The sequence below is a fragment of the Dermacentor andersoni genome, chromosome 10, assembly GCF_023375885.2.
Source record: "Dermacentor andersoni chromosome 10, qqDerAnde1_hic_scaffold, whole genome shotgun sequence".
Classification (NCBI taxonomy): domain Eukaryota; kingdom Metazoa; phylum Arthropoda; class Arachnida; order Ixodida; family Ixodidae; genus Dermacentor; species Dermacentor andersoni.
The window spans coordinates 50,373,862-50,394,608 of record NC_092823.1 but is presented as its reverse complement, the minus strand read 5'-3'; the positions used below and the strand labels follow the sequence as shown (position 1 = coordinate 50,394,608).

Here is a 20,747-nt window from a genome sequence, read left to right as displayed (position 1 = left end):
GATTGGTACGCGTACGTCCCCGCCTTGCGATCCGCAATTTTTACACTGCAACTCGTTCGCCACAGGTGGGATGCGACGCCCGCAAGTGTGACATGCAAATTTGATTGCGCCTATACGAACCTCTTCATTCGTTTCAAGATGCTCTAGCAGAGTTTTGCGCAAATTGTGTTCGAGAAAAGGCAGATCTCGTTTGCGGCATCGCATTATCGTAAGAGCCGGCTTAAGCGTGACTTACTACGTTCGGGAACTGGAAGTACTAGTAAAGTAAACGGTGGATAAATTGCTGGCTTCGGTCGTCTAATTAGCAATGTGTGTGGCTGGGCTAGTTGGTAATCTGTTATAATGAACACTGCAACCGCGGACAGGGGATGGAAAGACCAGACCCACAGAAACGCTCATTTTATATTTGAGGTTTAGTAATAGGGGCTATTATATATATATATATATATATATATATATATATATATATATACATGGAAAACCGTTTATTTGCCCTTAGCAGTGCATTGCATGCACTGCTCCATTTTTCTCACTTAATTTCAACTAGAATATCGGCTCTCCATTTGCTGTCTGATCCACACCGCTCTCTTACTGTCTCCTGCCGTTACGCCTAAAAATTTTCGTTCCATGCCTCCTTGCGTGGTCCTTAACTTGTTCGCGAGCTTCTTTGTTAACCTGAAAGTTTCTATCCCACATGTTAGCACCTGCGGAAAGCAATGATTGTACATCTTCGTTACTAAATATAGTGGTGAGTTTCCAGAGAAAATGTGGTTACGCCGGTCGTGTGCACTGCAACCTATTTGTATTCTATTATTTGCCTTGTCGTTATCAGTGTCCCCTGTAAGTAATTCGCCTGGAGAAACTCACATCTGCGGAGACTCCGGTGGCTGTCTGGCGAACATGAATTCTAGTTCCCTTGCTGGGCTATTGAACATTAGCTTTGTCTTTCGCGCATTAATCTGCAACACTTGCTGGGTTAAGATCCTCAATCATTGGTTTCCATTAATCGTTGCTCACCAGGACACTGTCATCTGCAAACCGAAGGTTGTTGAGATATTTGCCATTGAACCTCACTCCTATAACCCTTCCACTTAATAGTGGGAATACTTCTTAGCATGTGGTGAAGCGCATTGCAGAGATTGTGTCTGTGCCAGACCCCTAACTTGGCAGCTTGGTTTTCTTCTGGAGAGACAAGGTAGCCGTGCAATCTTTGCATATATTTGCGCAATATTCACATCCCCCCCCTTCTATCGCTTGATTACACAATATATGCATGAATGCTGGTATCTCTAGCGAGTCGAATGCATTTCCATAATTTTCGAAAGCCATATAAAGAGGTAGATTGGTGATGCTTCTTGCACTTGCCTTTAAAAAAGCACGCGGAATACAAAAAAAAAAAAAAACCGCGTAATATCGCCATTACTTCAGCGCCCCCAGACGACTGATCAAAAAACTACATCAGCTCGTCCCTGCAGCGCTGTGCGGGACAGGATTGGCGTTTGCGGTGGCCGCAAGGAAAACGCCAGTAACTGCTGACGTGCGCAACAAAAAGCAAGCGGGCGCCGCTTCTGTACGAAGCGCAGCCTGGTCTACATGGAGCCTTGATGCGGCGGAAAGGCACTTCGCGTGACATGCGCGTGGCCATGCCGCCCAATTTCACGGTCACGGCCACAAAAAGCGGGCGCGGGAAGTGCGTGAGATAGCATCTCCTGGGCTGCACGGCCGTGCGCAGTTTCTCGAGCAGTAAAGCTCGATGCGGGCAAGTCTTAAATTATGTGCAAGCCTAAATATAATAACACAACTTCCTTTCCTGATTGCAAGTATAGCAGCCCGGACATTAGGCTACCAAACGTAAGATTAAATGACAGAAGAAATGAACCATGCGTTGAGGTAATTAGCCGAAAACAACATACGAAGAAGCAACGGGATCCGGTTTTTCAGGTTCGCTCTTGTCTTGGGGCAACAAGTTCATGACAGAAGCGGTGGTAGGCGCCACGAAGGACATGTTCTGTGTACGTTTACGCTCTAGGAAATGAGTCTTGACGTGCCTCCCATTATTCTCTCTTTAAAGCAAATCTGCTTCTGAAGCGATTCAGCACTGATACCGCTTCAAAATGTCTGTCGCTGCGCTACTGGCGACACCTTCAAGAATTTCGCTGCAAACGTGGGGAATTCTGCTTTTTAGTGCGTCTGGTGTGATGTTCTTCGTTTGGCATATGCGTTCTTTGACGTATCGCCACAAAAAAAGTCTTGTGGGGTCATCTTCGGTGACCTTGCAGGCCATAACACTTGTCCGTGCCACCCGAACCACTGTCTTTGGAAGGCCATGTCAAGCCAGCCTCGAGCTTGACTACCGCGGCGGAGGAGGGGATTGCGCCAACCAGTGCGGGCACTTCTCGGTCCTATATAGGGCGTTACGGATGGAGCTTGGCCTGCGCGTTTATGAAAAAGTTGGTTTCATTTGCTTCGTCTGTCCCCAGGACGTTTTTGGGGAAGCCCAGCTCATCGTTTCAGGATCAAAATCCAATTGATGAAGTACAATGGTGTATGGAAATCATTCTCGTCTAACTTTTCGTGAAGTTCAGTACAATACGGAAGAAGGTTCGCCTTCTTCGTGATGATCCTGATAGTTGGTTTTGACCCATATTCGTCAGCACTTACGTTACGAACTCTAACATGAGGTTCAGCAATCATGAACTCCAGGATGTCTTTGTCTACGTCTTCACTTATAGCCGAAGTCCTGTGCTCAGTCTTCTTGAACATCCCCGTCTGCCTTAGCGTCTGCTATGTCCTAATTCCAGTGGATCCAGTTGGTCTCCCTCCACAGCGCCAAGATTTGTATCGCTTTGAGGAGTTTCACCTATTGCAGCCCGCCACTGCCAAGAGGAACTCCATATTTGCCTTCTGATCATTTGTAAAGGGCATTCTTCTCGTCTCGAAAAGACAAAATGAACAGATGCCGTTGTGTCAATAGGTCCCATTGTTTTTTTGTTTTTTTGCTTACCTTCTTTCGAAACTCACTGGCGTGACGCGTCGCGATGAGGTGCCCAAAGCGAGTGACGGTAATGGTGAGTCGCGCTTCGATTTGACGTGGCATGAACATACCTTTCGCTCGACTTGTGCACCAAAACCCGAATACGCACGGCAATAAAAACAAAAAGAACTGCTTGGGCTTGACTAAACGCTGATCACATAACTGTTTAATCGGGAACGAATATGAAATTGTCATGTTCCTTTATTAGTTCGCGATCACACCTTACCATCAAAAGTTGCTGGCGCGTATCTTGTGGCCACCGGAAACGCCAAGCCCGTCCCGAACAGCACTGCAGAGACAAGCGCATTTCCTCTCTTGAGCTGTCGTCTGGGGCATTGAAATATTGGCGCTATCACGATCTTCTTTTTGTACTTCGCGAGGTTTCTCTAAAGAGAAGTACAAAAAGTTCAATGAATTGCACTTATTTGCAAGCACTTCAGTCGGCCATTTTGACATGTTATCTAAAGCTCGTTTTGGTAATTGCTTTGTGACACCAATATTTACAAAGTTAGATGATGAGGTACACTGATTAAAAGGCTTTCCAAAATGACGAAAGTACAGCAGACAGGGCTGCGCGATTCACAAAACCACTGAGTTGGTTTCAGCTCCGTAGCGCACTCCTTCGTTTTTAAAAAAATTGGTTACACTTTAAAAATATTGTGGCGTTTTGCGGGAGAAAACCTCAATCTGATTTGAGGCATGCCGTAGTGGGGGACTCCGGATTATTTTGACCGCCTGGGATCACATTGGCCCCCTAAGTACACGAATGTTCTTCCATTTCATCCCCCATCGAAATGTGGTCGCCATGGTCGGGGTTTGATCCCGCGACCTCGTGCTTAATAGCGCAATAGAGCAATTAAGCAACCACGCCGGGTAGGTTACCTTGAACTAAGTCAACCTGTGTACGGTATTATATATATATATATATACAAGCATACTCATACAAGTCATTGCAATCGAACTGTACCGTTGCGTTTGTTTGTGAAAACAAACGATAAACAACTGACAGCACACAAAACTTATCATTGATTTGTGAAAAAGAGTGTACATTAGCCGCGAGAAGCACCCTCAGTGCAGACATAAGCCAATTCCTTGCCGGGTAGAACAACAGAGGGATAGCGAACACAATCACCCTGGGCACTGAGTGATGCCTCAATTGTCACCCTTGTGCTACCATTCGTGTGTTTTGCAACTGCTGCAGTCTGGTGAAGCATCGAAACGCAACCACACTGATTACAATGAAATGCGAGAAACCTCTCCCTACCTTTCTGCAACTTTAAGTTGCAGAAAGGAAACTGTATAGTACTCCCATATCTTGGGAAATGAAGTACGTAAGATGGGCTGGCAGCTGCCTCAACGATAGACTGCATGGTCACAATTTAGGGGAGCAGAAGGGTAAGAAGCGTTCTCTCACATTATATTTTAACCGGTCTGTTTGGATGCCTTTGTTTTACCAGACTGCTGTCGTGGCGAAGCAAGAAAGGAATCACACAACGGTGATAATTGTGGCCTCAGTCGTCACCAGGGCGGATCGTGTTAGCAAAGCTTCTGTTTCCCTGTCTCTCAGTCCACTGGCCTATCTGAATTGCACGGAAAGTGGTACTGGCTCCCAATCTACCTTGCTTTATCACAAATGAATGAAAGGAAATGAAAATGAACACTTGCGTTTCCTTTACCTTATTGTTATTTCTCGTTTTAGCGCTGTTAGCAATTTTGGAAAGCGAAAAAGATACCTGTATATATACAGGGTGATCATGTGTAAATTTTACGGAATCTTTTACAATTTGCCTGTGACACAGGGCATAATTCTTGTAATTGAGGTGGATTAATAAAAGGGCGGACATTATTGATACAAGAAATTGAAACACATATTATATTATTGAGGAAAATTTTCTAATGAACCTATTGGTTATTTACGGAACATGTTGCAGTTTTCGAATGGTAGCCGGTGAGTTTGCAAGAGCTATACAATAGAAATGAATTTCAATTCAAGGAAGTCACCAATTTCTATATACTATTTCCCAATATGTGGGACGAAATGTATGGGGGCTTCCATTAATTTTGTGCTTCAGTGCATCAAATATTGTTTTGTTAAATAGGTAAACAGAATAGTGCATCTTTATGGCGAGTTTCCTGGCGCCTCCCTCCCAATTTACGTCATTCTGGAAATTCATTACATGTGCGTATGCCTTGAAAGCTCCCTGACTACACTTGCTAAGTTGTAATACGTGATACAAAATAAATAAGGGAATTACTGAATTTTCTGTAATTAGTTCAACAAGTCTCAATTTCTTGTGCACGTAATGTCCGCCTCTCTGAATAACCCAGTTCCAGGACTAGCGACTATCATTTGCAACAGACAATTCTATAAATTCCGAAAAACAAACATCATCTGCCACTATATGTGAGGCTTGTAATAAACCTTGTGTTGGAAATCAGCGCATGTGTTCATTTGTCCGTTACTTTCATCCTTCATCCGCGTTTACTCTTTTTTTATAATGACTAATTAGGGCTACAGGCTGCGTATTATGAATATACGCTCATGATGAAGAGGAGGAGAAGATTTTAAGCTTATATACTATGTGCAACCCTCTTCTCCTTATGTCGAAAATACTTCTCACCAAACTTTAACGGGATCCTTCTCTTTGATTTCAAATAATTTGTAGAATTCGCCCATTGCAGATAGTGTGATTCTATTCCTTGAGTTTGATTCCTCGTACAGGTGGGCTATATTTAGACGAAACATCCAAGTACATCGATCTGTTTCACAATATGCTGTTCTCGCCTGTACCCAATGCCATCGCTGTGTAAAACAGTAGTCAGTGTATACAGACGTTCTGTTCCGGTCCAGATGATTGGTTCAGCAGTTTTGCGATGGAAGTCACGTGAGTGCAAAATCGCGCTGCAACCGACTGATCAAAAATGGTCGCTTTTTGAGAAAAGCAATCACTTGCAGAAATGTGAGACCGGTGCTACGACCGCTGTTAGTAGCCCATGTGAATGAGCACTAATGCAAAGCAGCACAATCCCATATCGTCAATCATGTTCAATCACCGAATCTGTATTAGTAGCCATCACGTGCCGGCCATGTAGTGGTTTTATGTTCTGCGCCCACTGACTGGCCAGTTGCTTTTGATTTCGCTTAATTTATCAAAACTACGAAGCTTCCGCCATTGCCTACATCAAATGTTGGCTTTGCCTTTTTTTGTGCGCATTTTATTTATTCGAACGTTCTGAAGCACTCCTTGGTAAGAGTTTTGCTTTTAAAAAGTGTTTACTTCCTACTTTTTGATGGTCTCCATGTACACCATCAACTTAAGCGGAATTTCCTTCCACGGCTCAGATATACCGAAAAACTTCGGCACGAATCACGATGAAAACGCAAGATATAGTCGTATATAGATTCTGCAGTTCTACAGAAAGGTGCCTACAAGAATAGTTGCACATATGCACCTTGTGAAGTCGAAACAGTGTTCTGCTTAACACTTCACCGTTGTTTTTCGGCTTCAGATGCTTAGGTGGTATATTAACTTATTGCACTTGCTGTTAGAAGGCTTCATTTATGGCCTACAAAGGTCGCAAAAGCCAGAAAAGGCCATAGTTAAAACTATCTCTTTTCAGCTAGAGCTGCCTATTAATGGGGAGCTATAGCGGGCTGTATGATCATAATTAAGGCACGAAGAGCACTACTATGATGTATGCCCCATACCCAAAGGGCACTTTTGCTGGAAGTTTCACAGCTGAGGTATTCTATGTACTTGGAGCTTAGTGCCGCTCTAGAATTTTCGATGTTTTCAATCGAATGTGTTTTTCTTTTTGGCAATATTCAGAATGCATTCATTCGAACTGGCGTTTTATTGCTGAAAGCTGAAGAAATTTGCAAGTGTAAGCCAGCCTCTGTTTTAAAAAGGTGAATGCGCGAGGCCAGTGTTCATGGCGCCCATTCCGCATTCTTAACCTGCGGTAATTGGCGTTCGTCGCATGCGGTGTAGTTTTCGCCAACCTCAGCGGCAGTACGGAGTCACTACATTGCATATTTGACTAAAAATACACATTCTTGCATCCATGAACAAGTCCTTTTTTTAAATTATGGGGTTTTACGTGCCAAAACAACTTTCTGATTGTGAGGCACGCCGTAGTGGAGGACTCCGGAAATTTCGACCACCTGGGGTTCTTTAACGTGCACCTAAATCTATGTACACGGGTGTTTTCGCATTTCGCCCCATCGAAATGCGGCCGCCGTGGCCGGGATTTGATCCCGTGACCTCGTGCTCAGCAGCCTAACACCATAGCCACTGAGCAACCACGGCGGGTGAGCATGTCCTACAAGTTCTTGTGCAAGCATGGTACTTTAACGGAATACCGCGCCGCGTTTTCGAACCTTCAGTTCTAGTGTTCAGTGAAAATAGCGTACACCGAAGCACTAGTAAAAGTTACTCTAAGCCAGAGAGCTCTTTAAATAATTTTTCAGAAAATATTTTCGTCCAACAACCTTCAGTTTCCATTTCCTGGAGGCGTGTGTATGATGTCATCATGCAGAAGCTGTTCACATCAGAGGTTGACGCCGCGATGAAGTCGACGTGTTAACACTTGCCCAGGCTTCTTCGGGCGTATTGTATACTGTTGCTCAATGCTGGGTGCCCTATCGGGGCATAACAGACGAACGAGTGCCAGAGCGTCGGGATGTACACCTATCTCAGGATGGAAAAAGAAATAGCCTCAGACGGAGTATGCTATACGGACGCGCCGTTCTGAAAACGTCTGACGTTAACCTAACAAAAATGAAATAATGCAATAAACTATCGCGTGCAGCGTCCTAGTGGTAAATTTTTCATATTTCATGCAGGATGACTTCATTAGAATATAATAAACTTTCTCCATCCCTGCAATGGCGTTTCAGAACTGATAGGTTTAAGCACTGAACAACGTTTTTGCAGTCGAGTTGACAAGCAGATACCGCACATGGCGGCAGTGGGCACCATCCTGTTCCTTCTGGCCACGGCCTCATGCGGCGTCGCATTTGATGTGGAGAAGAGCACTTCCAAGGGTGTCGTCGGCGGAAACCGGATCGGAGTACTTGGTCGTACAATACAAGAGTACCGCGGTATCCCGTACGCGCAGCCACCAGTGGGAAGGCTACGCTTTCAACCACCACAGCCCCACCAGGAATGGGAAGGCGTGTTGGACGCCACAAACAGGAGGACTGCTTGCCCACAAGTAGGCATACATTTTTTTTTTGTCTAACCGTAATAATGCAAAACCCATAGTGGTGAGCGGACAGCAGACGTGCTTCGACGGATAGGAACAGGAACGTCATACGAGCGCTAAAAGGAGATTACATTTAAGCGCCCACTGTTTGTTGCTACAAGCTGAAGAATTCTTGAGGCATAACTTACGCTTGTTCCTATATTTCTGTCCGTTATGCGGACATACTACCAAGAATATATAATTAAGCCGTTCATGGTGACTATTCGGATAATAGCTAAGACGCTAAGTATGAGAATTGATGACCGAAACATTCCTGCTGAAAGCATTTCAGGATGACTGTTTAATAACGCGATTAGCATCGCAGCAATGTAACGACACGCCTGTCTCTAGCACCGAAACTCGCCATGTTTAATGCAGCCACAGTGGCGCCGCCCTGAAGTCCGCACGTGGTGGGTCTGCACATATTGATTATTTAAAAGGCAAGGGATGTTGACACCAATCAAAAGGATTTCAAACCTTTTTGATGCTTTATGAATGTATATGACGGGGGTTCGATTCCTTACAGCGCGGGAATTTTTTCAAGGATTATTGGTATTGAATAGCGGCGCATAACTAGTGGCACACACCCAGCGACCCAAGATGGCGTAAAGGAGGTTTGTTCAACAGCGCTACTTACTGTGCACATTCACGCGGATTCACGGCCATGAACAAGTTATATTTGAAATGGATTCTAATGCGATCAGCATTCTAGGCGTAGTTAACTAAATTTTGGGGGACTATGTATGCATCTATGTATGTATGTATGTATGTATGTATGTATGTATGTATGTATGTATGTATGTATGTATGTATGTATGTATGTATGCATGTATGTATGTATGTATGTATGTATGTATGTATGTATGTATGTATGTATGCATGCATGCGTGTATGTATGCATGCATGCATGCGTGTATGCATGCATGCGTGTATGCATGCATGCATGTATGTATGTATGTATGTATGTATGTATGTATGTATGTATGTATGTATGTATGTATGCATCTAGGTTCGCCTCTATGTATGCTTGTGTTGAACCGTTTTCCTGCCTACCTGGGCCGCTGACTAGTTTGTGGTTGACTGGGTAGCGAATGCAGTTGATTATAAGTTAGCACTTCAAACGAGACAGAAAAGGTAGTCATATTGCAGCTTAGGAAGCTCAACTAAATTGAGATGATTCATGTTTTACCCAAGGCCAGAATAACAGACAACCAAGGGAACAAGGCTTATATGCAGGAAGGCAAACGCACAACAATCGTTTTGAACGAAAGAAAACGGCCCTCCTCCCGTTTGCGTTATCCCTATTGTTGTTTTAGTTAGGCGTCTCTAGGGCAGTCAACTATTTTGTCACACAGACAGGCCGCGCAATAAGTATCACGTATAAGATACATTCACCATGAGAGCGTTGGCTCGACTATCTAGGCAGCCGTTACGTTCTAGATTTTAATGCTAGGCGGCACTAAACCCTAGACACACTACATGAAGAACAGTTATATTCCGCATTTCGCAACTCCGTAAGTGTATCGTTATCAGTATTTCTGACAATGTCCCCAGCAACTCATTTTACTGCAAAGTCTTCTCCTTTACAAGCGATAACAAGTTGAGTGTTTAGTCACACCAGAAAAGCACATTTGTTAAAGTGGCAGTGTTTCACCGTACGTAATCGCCACGACACCTATTCAGTGTGGTGATACTAATACATACCTTGAGTGTTCCACCCGGATGATATTATACCCCCGGTGCATTCTGAAGAACAGTATATGCTTAATGTGAAAACGTTAAATTGATTAACCTTGTAAAACAATATTTCAGAAAATATAGCAAATGCTCCAAGCATCCATTAAAGAACCTCTACTAAAACCTGAGGCCTGAAAAGAGCACAGGTCTTTACATTCCTTAGAGCACCCAACTTTGTCACTCCAACTCACTCATCGTACTGTGTAGGAATGCAGTTATTCCAAACGAGTAAAATAAAGTAATAATATCCCATGGCATCCATCCATGCAGGTCGTCATTAGCCCCCTCCTGAGTGCCGGCGTACAGTTCACTGAGGACTGCCTGCACCTTAACGTCTGGAGTCCTGTCGCGCGCGCCACCACGCCCGCTCCAGTACTCGTGTCAATCCACGGCGGTGGCTTTTCGCACGGCTCCAGCAGCGTCGAAGTTTTCAATGGCGCCATCCTGGCCGCCAGAACTAGCTTCGTCGTCGTCTCCTTCAACTACAGGCTCGGCGTCCTCGGATTCTTAGACGCGAACTCGACAGAGGCACCCGGCAACGTGGGTCTCATGGACCAGAACTTGGCGCTCAGGTGGATCCAGGAAAACATTCGCAACTTTAGAGGCGACCCATCGAAAGTGATGATTTTCGGGGAGAGCGCTGGAGGCATGAGCGCCCACGCCCACGTGATCTCGCCAATGAGCAGCGGCCTCTTCCAAACGGCGGCCCTTATGAGCGGAACGCTACACAGTCGAGATTTTGTCGAGCCCGTGGGGGACAGCATCCGCAAAGGCAACCTTGTTGCCATGGCCGTCGGCTGTGCCCACGGTAGCATCACCTTGGCCTCCCACCCCGAATCAGTGGTGGCCTGCCTGCGAACCAAAAGCGCCGACGAACTCGTGCGTGCGGCGAGCGAGAAATTAGCGCCCAAGATATTCCCGTTCGTGCCCACATTTCCCAACCAGTTCCTGCCAAAGGATCCAGACGTAGCGATGAAAGAAGGGTCGTTCAACCCTGCCGACATAATAGTCGGAGTGACCACGGACGAGGGAGCCATGGCGCTGTTGTACCCTCCCAGGCCGCAACTGCTGGCAGAGAAGATCGAAGGCCTCGAAGAACAGTCCTTCTACAGTGCCATCCACGAGAGCATCTTCTCCTGGCTCCAGACGAACTCCTCGGAGAAGCTCGCCGCATACACTTCAGAAGTGCGCGACAAGGCTTCCCTGAGACGCGCGTACGTGGACTTTCTCTCGGACAGGACATTCGTGTGCCCTAAGCACTTCACAGGCGAGGCTCATTCCGAACGCGGTCACTCCGTATACTCGTACGTCTTCGGCTACATATCAGCAAAGAGCGACCTGCCGACGTGGATGGGCACACCGCATGGTTGGGACGTGAGCTATATGCTCGGATTCCCCCTCGTTAACCAGGAACAATACGACGCGCAAGACGCAGCCATGTCCCAGACTTTCATCAATGCGCTGTCGACGTTTGCTTCCACAGGGTGAGTGAGATTTTCGTTTAGCATAAAATGGTCCTCTTGGGGGATTTTCATTGTACGGGCTTCTCATGTTTTGATTTATCAATTGCTAACACTTTTTTATGCCCTCTGAATTACTATTCGACAGGAAAATATCGTACTAATATGGGAATATAGTGTGTAGACATGGTGCACATTTTTCAAAACGTGTTAGCTATATATTCAAAGCGCTGGCAGAGTTCCCACAATGCTGATAAGGTAAACATGATTACGGTTTCTAAAGTGTTAATACTTTGTGAAAAATGAAGGAAGAGCGGGAGCAATTCTCTTGTCGATGTATTTACGCAATATTTATTGCGAATAAGTTTTATTTTTGCCAGGCACAAATTTCTCTGAAATCTAAATAATATAAATTTAACAAGACATCATAGGGACGACACCAGTGCGGTGAATAGGACCCATTTTCGACTCTTGCCACCTGCAAGAATGTAATTATTGTTTAGTATTCGCCTGAAGAAGAGCCAATTATTTACCCGTATTTGGCTCAGAAATTAGGCAATTTACCTTACCTTTTTATTAAACCCCAAAGATCGCACCTGCTTTGAAGAGAGCGAGAGCATAGGAACTTTCTTTCATTGCAACATGAAATGTCTTTCGCGGGGTCCTTTCGACGGGACATGTCAACCTTACCCTTTCGGCCAGCGATGCCGGTTCAAAATATCGTTTACTTCCGCTGAATTAGCTCGGACTGCACATTCACGCGTGTTGCAGAAAGGAAAGCACACCTTTTATGCTCTCTTCACCCGCTCTATAAAGTTCTCTTTGTTATTGTCATTGCGTCTCCACACAAAAATCAAGTAATATCAGGTGATCTAGAGAGCCCACGTCTAAAATTGGCTCCGTTCCTATCAAGCCTGTTTAGGGGTCTTCGTCATTCTCGTTGCCACATGTAACGCAAATTAGGGCTGTTTACATTATAGCTTTCTTCAGCAGCAACGTCTTCAAAGCGTTGTCGACGGCAATGATGATGACGATGATAATATTACTTTCGATCGGCATCCCCCTGTAGAACTGGGCGGTGAGTAGTAGTCACCTAGCATCTTCAGGTTTATGGGCTTTTATTTCAGGTATTGCAGTACAGCTTTTCCCTATCTCTCCTTGATCTTTTTCTTCATTATCAAACGATCTGTCTAGATAATTAACACTAACTTATGACCATAAGAACACCGGCACCACTGATCTCTTGCCTGGTTTGTTTCCGTCCAATAGTCTAATCGTTTCATGCTTATCTTTACTGTTGGTCAGGTTGAATTTCCATCCTCTTTGAATCCCAGAGTGCAAAGAACGCCTGCGCTCTACTCCCACGTCATTATTTATTTATTTAATTATTGATTTATTTGAATATCCTAAACTAAAGACACAGGAGGGCATTACATTTTGGAGGGGGGTTGAAAGGGGAATCACAAAAATAGACAACGCAGGCAAATACCGAAATCGAATAAACACGAGAATGCAACGTTAAGTATAGCATGGAGAACAAAACAAAGATAAGATAAAGGTACAGTGCCAGCACGCACAGTTCAATACAAATATTTTTTCGACCTACAATCTAGACAACACTTCCCAAAACAATGGGCGCATCAGGTGGATAGCTTTTGTGCTTTGTTTAGTTTCTTATATAAAGTACAACAGGCACCTCATGCACTTGCGAATACAAAATGAAAAAGTATTGCAAGATGCCTTTACGTTCGAAAAAGTAGTGAAGCGCTGAATGGAAAGATTGAGCATCGTTGATAGAGCATCGCACGCATAATGCGAAGACGTGGGATTGTTTCCCACCTGCGGCTATTTGTTTTTTCACCCACTTTCATTGCCATTAATTTATCACTTCTTTATTTCACTTCGTAAGTACAAGTAATTTCCCCTATGTTTCCCTTGGTGCCTTTGTTTCTTGGCTTCTCATGATATAAATAATATGCTTATTTCTTAGATGTTCTGGTAACTTACAGCTAATTGAGGTTAGTGAGACGGGCCTGTAGAGGCATCGAAGGGAAATTTCAGCGGATTTAGATACTACAAAACCTGACTTCCAATCTTCCAGTACGCATCTTGTCTCAATAGATTGCCATGATTTTGTTCAATATACGGGAGCTGAATGCTGACCGATTAACATTAGACATTCAGTGCTGATGCCGTTGGGTCCTGGACTTGTGTTCATGAAGATCATGAAACAGAACAGCTACAGCGCATGCCTTTTAGGTTACTTCTCGAACTGAAATATTTCAAGTTGGAGACAATACAGAAACATGAAAACAATGTAATTTTTTAATTACGACGGCGCCGGCAGTGGCGATTCGGCGAAGCTCAGCCTATTTTCAATGTTACTACACTGCTCTTCACTTCTTTGGAATACGCGTGAAGAAATCGAAAACACGTGGGCAATTCACGTTCTTGTAACGTGTGCTACCAACATATTTCATTATAAATAAGCTCCCCTGTACATTCTGGTGTGCCGTAATTGTCGTAATAAAAGAGTCACTAAAGATGTTTAATTTTAGCTCAAGCTTTGTTATGACGCTGGCAACATGTTCCTGCAGTGGGTTTTGGTTTTCCTTGTTTTATTGAGGTGCGCTACTGAGTTAGCTGCAACGTCTTCGTAACGTTGCGTCTTCCCTGCTCTCATTGGCCGCTGCCGCTCGCCGGTGCGGGACTTCATATGTGGCAAATCCATCATATATACTCCGCTGTACGCAGGGGGCAGCCGCCGGTCTGCCGTTGCGACCGGTCTCGCACCGGCGTGCCGTTGCAAACTTCGCAGCGCTCTCCGCTCATGTGTCCTATGTGTCCCCGCATTCAAACCCCTTCAGAGTGAGCGCAGCGGGCGCAGCTGCGATGCCTCACCGCAGCGGATCACGTGGCATGACGTCACACATGCAACACTCTTACTCCGGCGGCTCAAGGTCATTGCGACGCGATGAATGACCTTGAAACACATGGCGTTGTGCAGCTTTCCTTCTGAAAAGAATTCCGCGCTCCTCTCTGGGTCTTTCTAAGGGCATTAGCCCTTTCCGGTATCGCTAGCGCTCATCACACGTCAGCGGGGTTACAGGGTCTAGAATAGGGAAATGTGCGTACCGCGCCACCGACTCTCAAGCCTTTTGGCGATGCGTCGGAAAGAGGTACAGGTGGCCCTGCCAGCCGCTTACACGTCCGCGCGCTGCAATGACGTCTGCTCGCCGCCTAGTAAATAGACCGAGTTTGCCGACCTGCCTTTGAATTCCGGTGCGTTCTTTCTGCACCAATTTTGTCTGGTGCCAATGTGCATGAAGACTTTTGTAAAACGATCTCTTCGTTTTTCGCCGTGAATTTAGTTGCAGCAGATTGTTATGGGATCTCGCGCTTCTTTTGCTTGCTTTTTTAGCATGCTGATATGCAGCACGGATTCCAGGAGCCCCAACTGCATTTGCTGGCTCAATTAAATTTCTGGCGTTTAGTTGAAATGGGGATGCGGTGCCGCTATCAAAGGTGACGCCCTTTGCCGAGGTCTCGGCACATGAGAAATAAAAGTTGACAAGTTCGCTTCGCGCCGAGCGAGCTGTTGCAATACTATCTGGGGACAGCTGTATATCTGCTTGAATTGTCATCTGGCTCTTTTTCTTCTACAATTAAAAAACAAATCTTCGCTACAAAAGTTTTATTCAACAAATAAGTGACACTAAAACATTGAAGAAATTACAAAAATGCAGCGAACATTGAATTTTTTCCAGTTAAATCAAACATATTCAACTCTACTTTTAAAAGGCTGGCTTTCTACATGATCGAGGACACAAATGAGAACATGCCATATATCCAACATAAGCCATTGCCATTCAAGTGGTTTTCCCTAGTTTCAGGTGTTTCCTTCTTTCGCTTGCTGACAGCCTATCTTTATTCAGGGACTTGGTGAAACAATCGAGCCTAGTCAGAGAAAGAACTTCGTTATGTTGTTGGTAAGTTCTTCCTGGTGTGCCTGACACACCAGAAGAAACAGTCGGAACAGCGCCAGGCAGAAGGACTGGCCTCGTTCTCTCAAGGCGCGCACTTTTGCCGTCAATGGTATGCTCGAAGTGACGAGACACGAACTGTATGTCAAAGTGCAGCTCAGCTGTGTTGCGCTCAAAACGCCTGTCTGCTCTTAGAATATTGCGATGTCATTGTTGAAATACGTCTTGTTTCGGCACACCAAACAACAACTTCTCCTTGCATGATTTGTACCCGCTTTTGCAGCCGGGTACAAAACATTGACTTTGTCGTCGACTCTTCGTGTATCTTCAAGGCAGCATTTGCACGAAATAAAATTCGTAAAACCAGCACCATGCAAGCAGTCGATGGTACAAGCATGAGTTTCATGCGGCATCCTGACGTTTAAGCAGGCGAGCACGCCACCTAGTGGTAGCACCGCCAAGCGGCTTCGGCGATTCTCATACGCGCCGCTTGGGGATAATCAAACTTCCAAGTATTCTAGGCACTGTGCCAGGGTGCATTTAGGGATGTCACCAGGAGCAGAGGCTGCGGATTGGTCGAATAAGGGCCGACGACTTCCGGTTAATCTGCTAGCAGGTTCGCGCGCTCCGTGCTCTTTCTCGTCGTGTAGCACGCTTGGGCGCGCTCGCGAATCGGTGACTACAGCATACAACACAAGCGCCAAATCGCTCGCGTTCCAACACAGTCGTGCTTAGCGGTCTGATTGGCTGCGCAAACAGGGTCTGACAGTGTTTTGGGATGGCTAGAAGGTATACGTGTACGGCGCCTTGCTGCAAAAGCACCGACTGTAAAAACGAAACGACGTGACACCGGTCATACCCTGTGCAATGCCCTGCGTGCAACACACGTGCGTGCAACACAGAGTCCATAGCGGCACGCTTCGCTGGAGGACATGCCAGTACGGCAGCAACAGCGGCTAGCCGAGAAGCGCGGAGTCACGGTAACCGGGCGTGCACGGACCGTGCTTCGAAAAGCGCGTTGGCGATGACGTATGTCACGTGACATTTGGAGGCGCACTCGGTGATGACGAGAGAGCAGCTGATGAACATTGCGTAGGGAAGGAAGGAGCCAAACGAGCGAGGGCCGCGTTTCGATCATCAAACGTGTGTAACTCTGCTATTACGGCACCATTTCGAAAAATGACCCGTGCGCAGCAGCAACACCACAACTAAATTTTGACCTTTGGGAGGTTTATGGGCCCTTTAAGCGTCCTCCGCTGTGTTACTAAATTTTTGTTTTGTCCACATATGGAAGCGAGAAGCAACACCACTTTGCGGTCACTAATGATTTATAGAACGTAAATTTCGGCAATGTCAGGATTGTCTGTGAATACAAGCTCAAAAATCTGATTACCGCCGTGGGTTCGTTAACTAGCTGCGTGAGGCCATGATCACGACGAGAATCAACAAAACGAAGGTGTGCGAGCCGATTAATCCGTAAACTAACAGATGATGTTCACGTGTCCATGGTAGATTAGTTTTAATAACCGCGTATTATTAGGAAGCGATTAAGGAACATGTTAGTAACTAGCTCGACTGCTTCGCTAAATACGTCAGTAAACTCAGATCAGCTTTGTGGGGGCCGATAGCAGACATCTAAAACCCACCCTGAGTGACCAAATTTTTGTGAGATCCAAAGGGCTTCTAGGGGTGAGTTCACAGCTATGATAGACGGCCGATAGTCCTCTTTCACTGGAATAAACACGCCACCTACTCTAGAACCAGCCCTATCTTTGCGAAAAATTACGAACGATGAGGGGAGCACGAGGTTATTGCTAGTGATGTCATCTGGAATCCACATGTCCTAGCAAGTAATGATATCTGATGAGGTGGAATGAATGGTTCCTTTCGATGTGTGAAGTTTGGGGAAGATGGTGCGAATGTTCGCCAGAGCAGTGACACCGGGCTGAGATGAGTTTGCGTGTTCAGCTTAAAGGGACGACAAAGCAAAAGAATAAATCAGTTTAGACTAATAAAGCATTGTTTGAGACCCTTGCAGGCAGTCATTTCAAGATAATAGTTTGATTATTAGATGATAAAATGAAGGTCAAGTATCAGTATTTGAATTTCGCACCGAAACCCCGACACCGGTACGTCTTTCGGACGTCAGGGATTCCAAAGTATGTTTTCGCATTTAGGCCGAATTGGCTGAGTAAAGGTTTCCGAAACATGTCACGTTAAATACTCGGTTCCTATAGAACACAATGTAGTCAGTCTGTACCGCTGTATAATTAGGTAGGCCCTAGAAGATGCCATCGAAATTCATAGCGTCACTGCGAGTAGGTGCCCGAACTTCAAGGAGGCGTAGCCAGCCATCTTTCGTTCTTGCTCTATTCCTGGCTTACCAAGAGTCTTATCGTGGTAAGAGTGCTGTTTTTGGTTTTGTGGAAATATCATTTACTGATGCAGAAAAATATCATTCTTCTCTTGAGTGTCCCTTTATTTACATGCTGTCATTCGGTTTGGCCCTACTGTGGTTCTTTTATTCTAATGTCCGTTTGTTTGTCCGAGGCACGGTTACACAGGTAATTTCTGCTGCGCACGTGTAGTTTGGTAAAGCGCACGAAAAATGTTCATTTGGTTTCCATTTTTCTTTCGCGAAGTCACGCAGCTTCTTTTGCACAAGTTGCACCACTGGAGAAAAATCTAAGTATACTTTGGGTGTCTCCAGGTCCTCCAGCGTGCTTGCTTTATATAAGGCAGCCATTTTAGAACGCAGCGCTTAGGCATCCGATCCTCTCTTTCACGTTGGCCTTTGGCGTAACAGAGTAAATGAGCACGGCGAAGGATGAAGCAGAAAACGCGGAGGGCAGTGGGAGATGAAGGACATCAATACCGAAGAGAGCGCGAGGAGGAGAGCAGATGAGGACGGCGCACGTGAACCTGTAGAGGCGCAAAGCGGAGGAGGAGGGTGTCGTGAAAGCGTGATAAAAAAGCATAGTGCCGCACAATACGGGCACTGCGGTGACGACCGCTACGAGATAACGCCAGAGGAGCGCGCTGTCGTCTGTTCACCTATAGCCTGCGGCAAGCGCGGTGACCGATAGCGTATATGGACACAAAGCGCTGCATGAGCGGGGGTCTGTCTGCGGTGGTGTGTCTGACGCGTTACCCACCCACTGCCTCTGCATCCTTACGCTTAATTATTTTGTTCTATGTTAACCTTGACTTCCAGATTGAATCAGCCACCGCATCAATGTTGTCAAGTTTTGATACGTTCTCTATACTTTCTTCCACGGCGCTGACGCGGTCGTTTATGCTGCTCATTTCTCGATTGATATCACTCTGAAGCAGTGGTTTCGGCATTATGCTCCCTAAGAAATGTCAGTACAACCTTGATCTTAGGTCCTGGGTTAGCCTCCACGCCACCAAGGCAGAGAAACAGTAACCCAAGACACATAGCCAACAAAAGCGAGGAAGGCCTAGGAAAAGGGCTGTGAGGTACAGACCGCTCGCGCCAGGCAACCATTGTCATGATTGCAATTCACGCCCCCAGCAAGGAAGGAAGATAACATCCGATGTGCGCACGATACGCACCGATACGTGGAAAGGTCTACACCCATTTATACAGAAATGCATACTCGATGGCAGGAAATGACGGCCAGAAAATTTGCAGCTAGGCAGTTTAGAAAGACAAATGCGAAGCCTACCTAAAAAAGCGATGAGCGGAGGTTGAGTATCAAGTGGCGGCGTATCCCAGCACGGTGATGTGAAGTGAGTGGATTTGCAGCTTCCCGGTGCAGTATCTTGCGCTCTTGGTGGCGCTGTCACTACCGGCAACGCAGGGCGTTGAATCACTCACCCAGGCAGTCACACAGGCGATGCCAGATAGAACGACGACTGCGCAGAACATCCGGCACCGAGCAGTAGCCAGATTCTTGAGCGGAGGCACGCCAGTCTAATCACCAGTTGGAAATAAAGTCAGGTGCACATGTTAAGCATGAAGTCCCGCTACTTGCTCGGGGAAATATTCCTTACCTGTGAAGCGAACGAAATGTGCGTCAGTATTTTAAAGACAAGGTCTTCTTTGGTGACTTCACGAGGGTGCGTGGGATCTTCCTGGCCTCTTAGGAAAATAGTAATCCTTTCAACGCTCGATACCGTTGTAGGAAGTCGCAAAAGGCAATAAATGTAGGTCTCAATGAAACAAGAAGCGAGGATATGTCGCTGAGTAATTAAACCTACAACACTGGCATTTTTTAGCGTCAAACTAGTTGAAAATTAAGCACACTGCAGCACACAGTGCACAATCTCCGGGATCGACAAACCTGGCCAATGTGTATAAACATAATGAATGCCAACCAAGTCAACGCTAAAGAAAAAAGGTCGACTAACACGCACGTAAAAAAAAAAAAGTTGCAGTTTCACCCGCAAGGCGAAGCAGCGATTACGATAGCAAATTAGTACACAGATATACGAAGTCTGAAAAGCTGCTATATCGGCCGTGTAAACTAGAAAACATTCGCTCAATAACTGAATTAGCGAACATGTCAGTGCGCGCAAGTAAACGTGAACAAATCGCATTTGATTGACGCGGACAGTCGCTGCCAAAACGCTACTGTGAGCAAGCCCGGCAGCAGCACCGAGCGAAGTGACTAGCGGTCTATCGCTTCAACGCGAGAACGGCTACAACACACCGCGCACAAACGTATTAGCCGTCTCCAAATCCCTTTCAAGATACGGCGCACGCGACCCAGCGCTGGCCTGCAAGGTACGCATTTGTTGGCGGAGCCGAAGCCACTACCCCTCCCTCCCGTGCCTCTCCACATTCCCCCATATATGGTGCGCGAGACTGAGCCGCGATCGTCAGTTCCCCTTGCGCCCGGCGGACTGCACACGTCGCAGATGGCTTTCAAGACACAGGGGCCCGGGCGCGACGCGCCGCCCCGTGTAGAACACCCCCTCCCTATCCACGGTGGACGTTGTCGCCGACGCAGATTGTGTTCAAGATACAGCGATCCAATCCGGGTAAGCGGGCGGACGCGACCGCACGGGCCACCCGGAGGACGACGCCTCACCCCCCTTCCCTCCCCCCACCTACCTGGCTCTGGAGTCTTGCGCATACCGGAAGACGGCGCGCTTTCCCACTTCGCAGACGAGATTGAGCCGCGATCGCGAGCTCTCCGTCGCATGCTTTCACTCGCACATACAGCACCAGGCGACGATTTTTATCGCCTTTGGACTTCATGCGGAACCTCACGGCGACAGTGGAGCCGACGTCAGGAATGCGCCTGGAGTGTCCATACA

The 20,747-nt window shown here is 46.3% G+C and overlaps 1 protein-coding gene across 1 annotated transcript in view; it reads left to right on the top strand.

Moving 5' to 3' along the window:
* LOC126543740 (uncharacterized) overlaps positions 1-20,747 on the top strand; it is a 45,646-nt gene that overhangs the window by 4,210 nt on the left and 20,689 nt on the right. Inside the window, exons 2-3 of the mRNA XM_072284680.1 lie at positions 7,972-8,251; positions 10,289-11,502. Coding sequence (XP_072140781.1) covers positions 7,997-8,251; positions 10,289-11,502 — 1,469 coding nt within the window. The 5' untranslated portion in view covers positions 7,972-7,996. The remainder of the gene's footprint in view (positions 1-7,971; positions 8,252-10,288; positions 11,503-20,747) is intronic.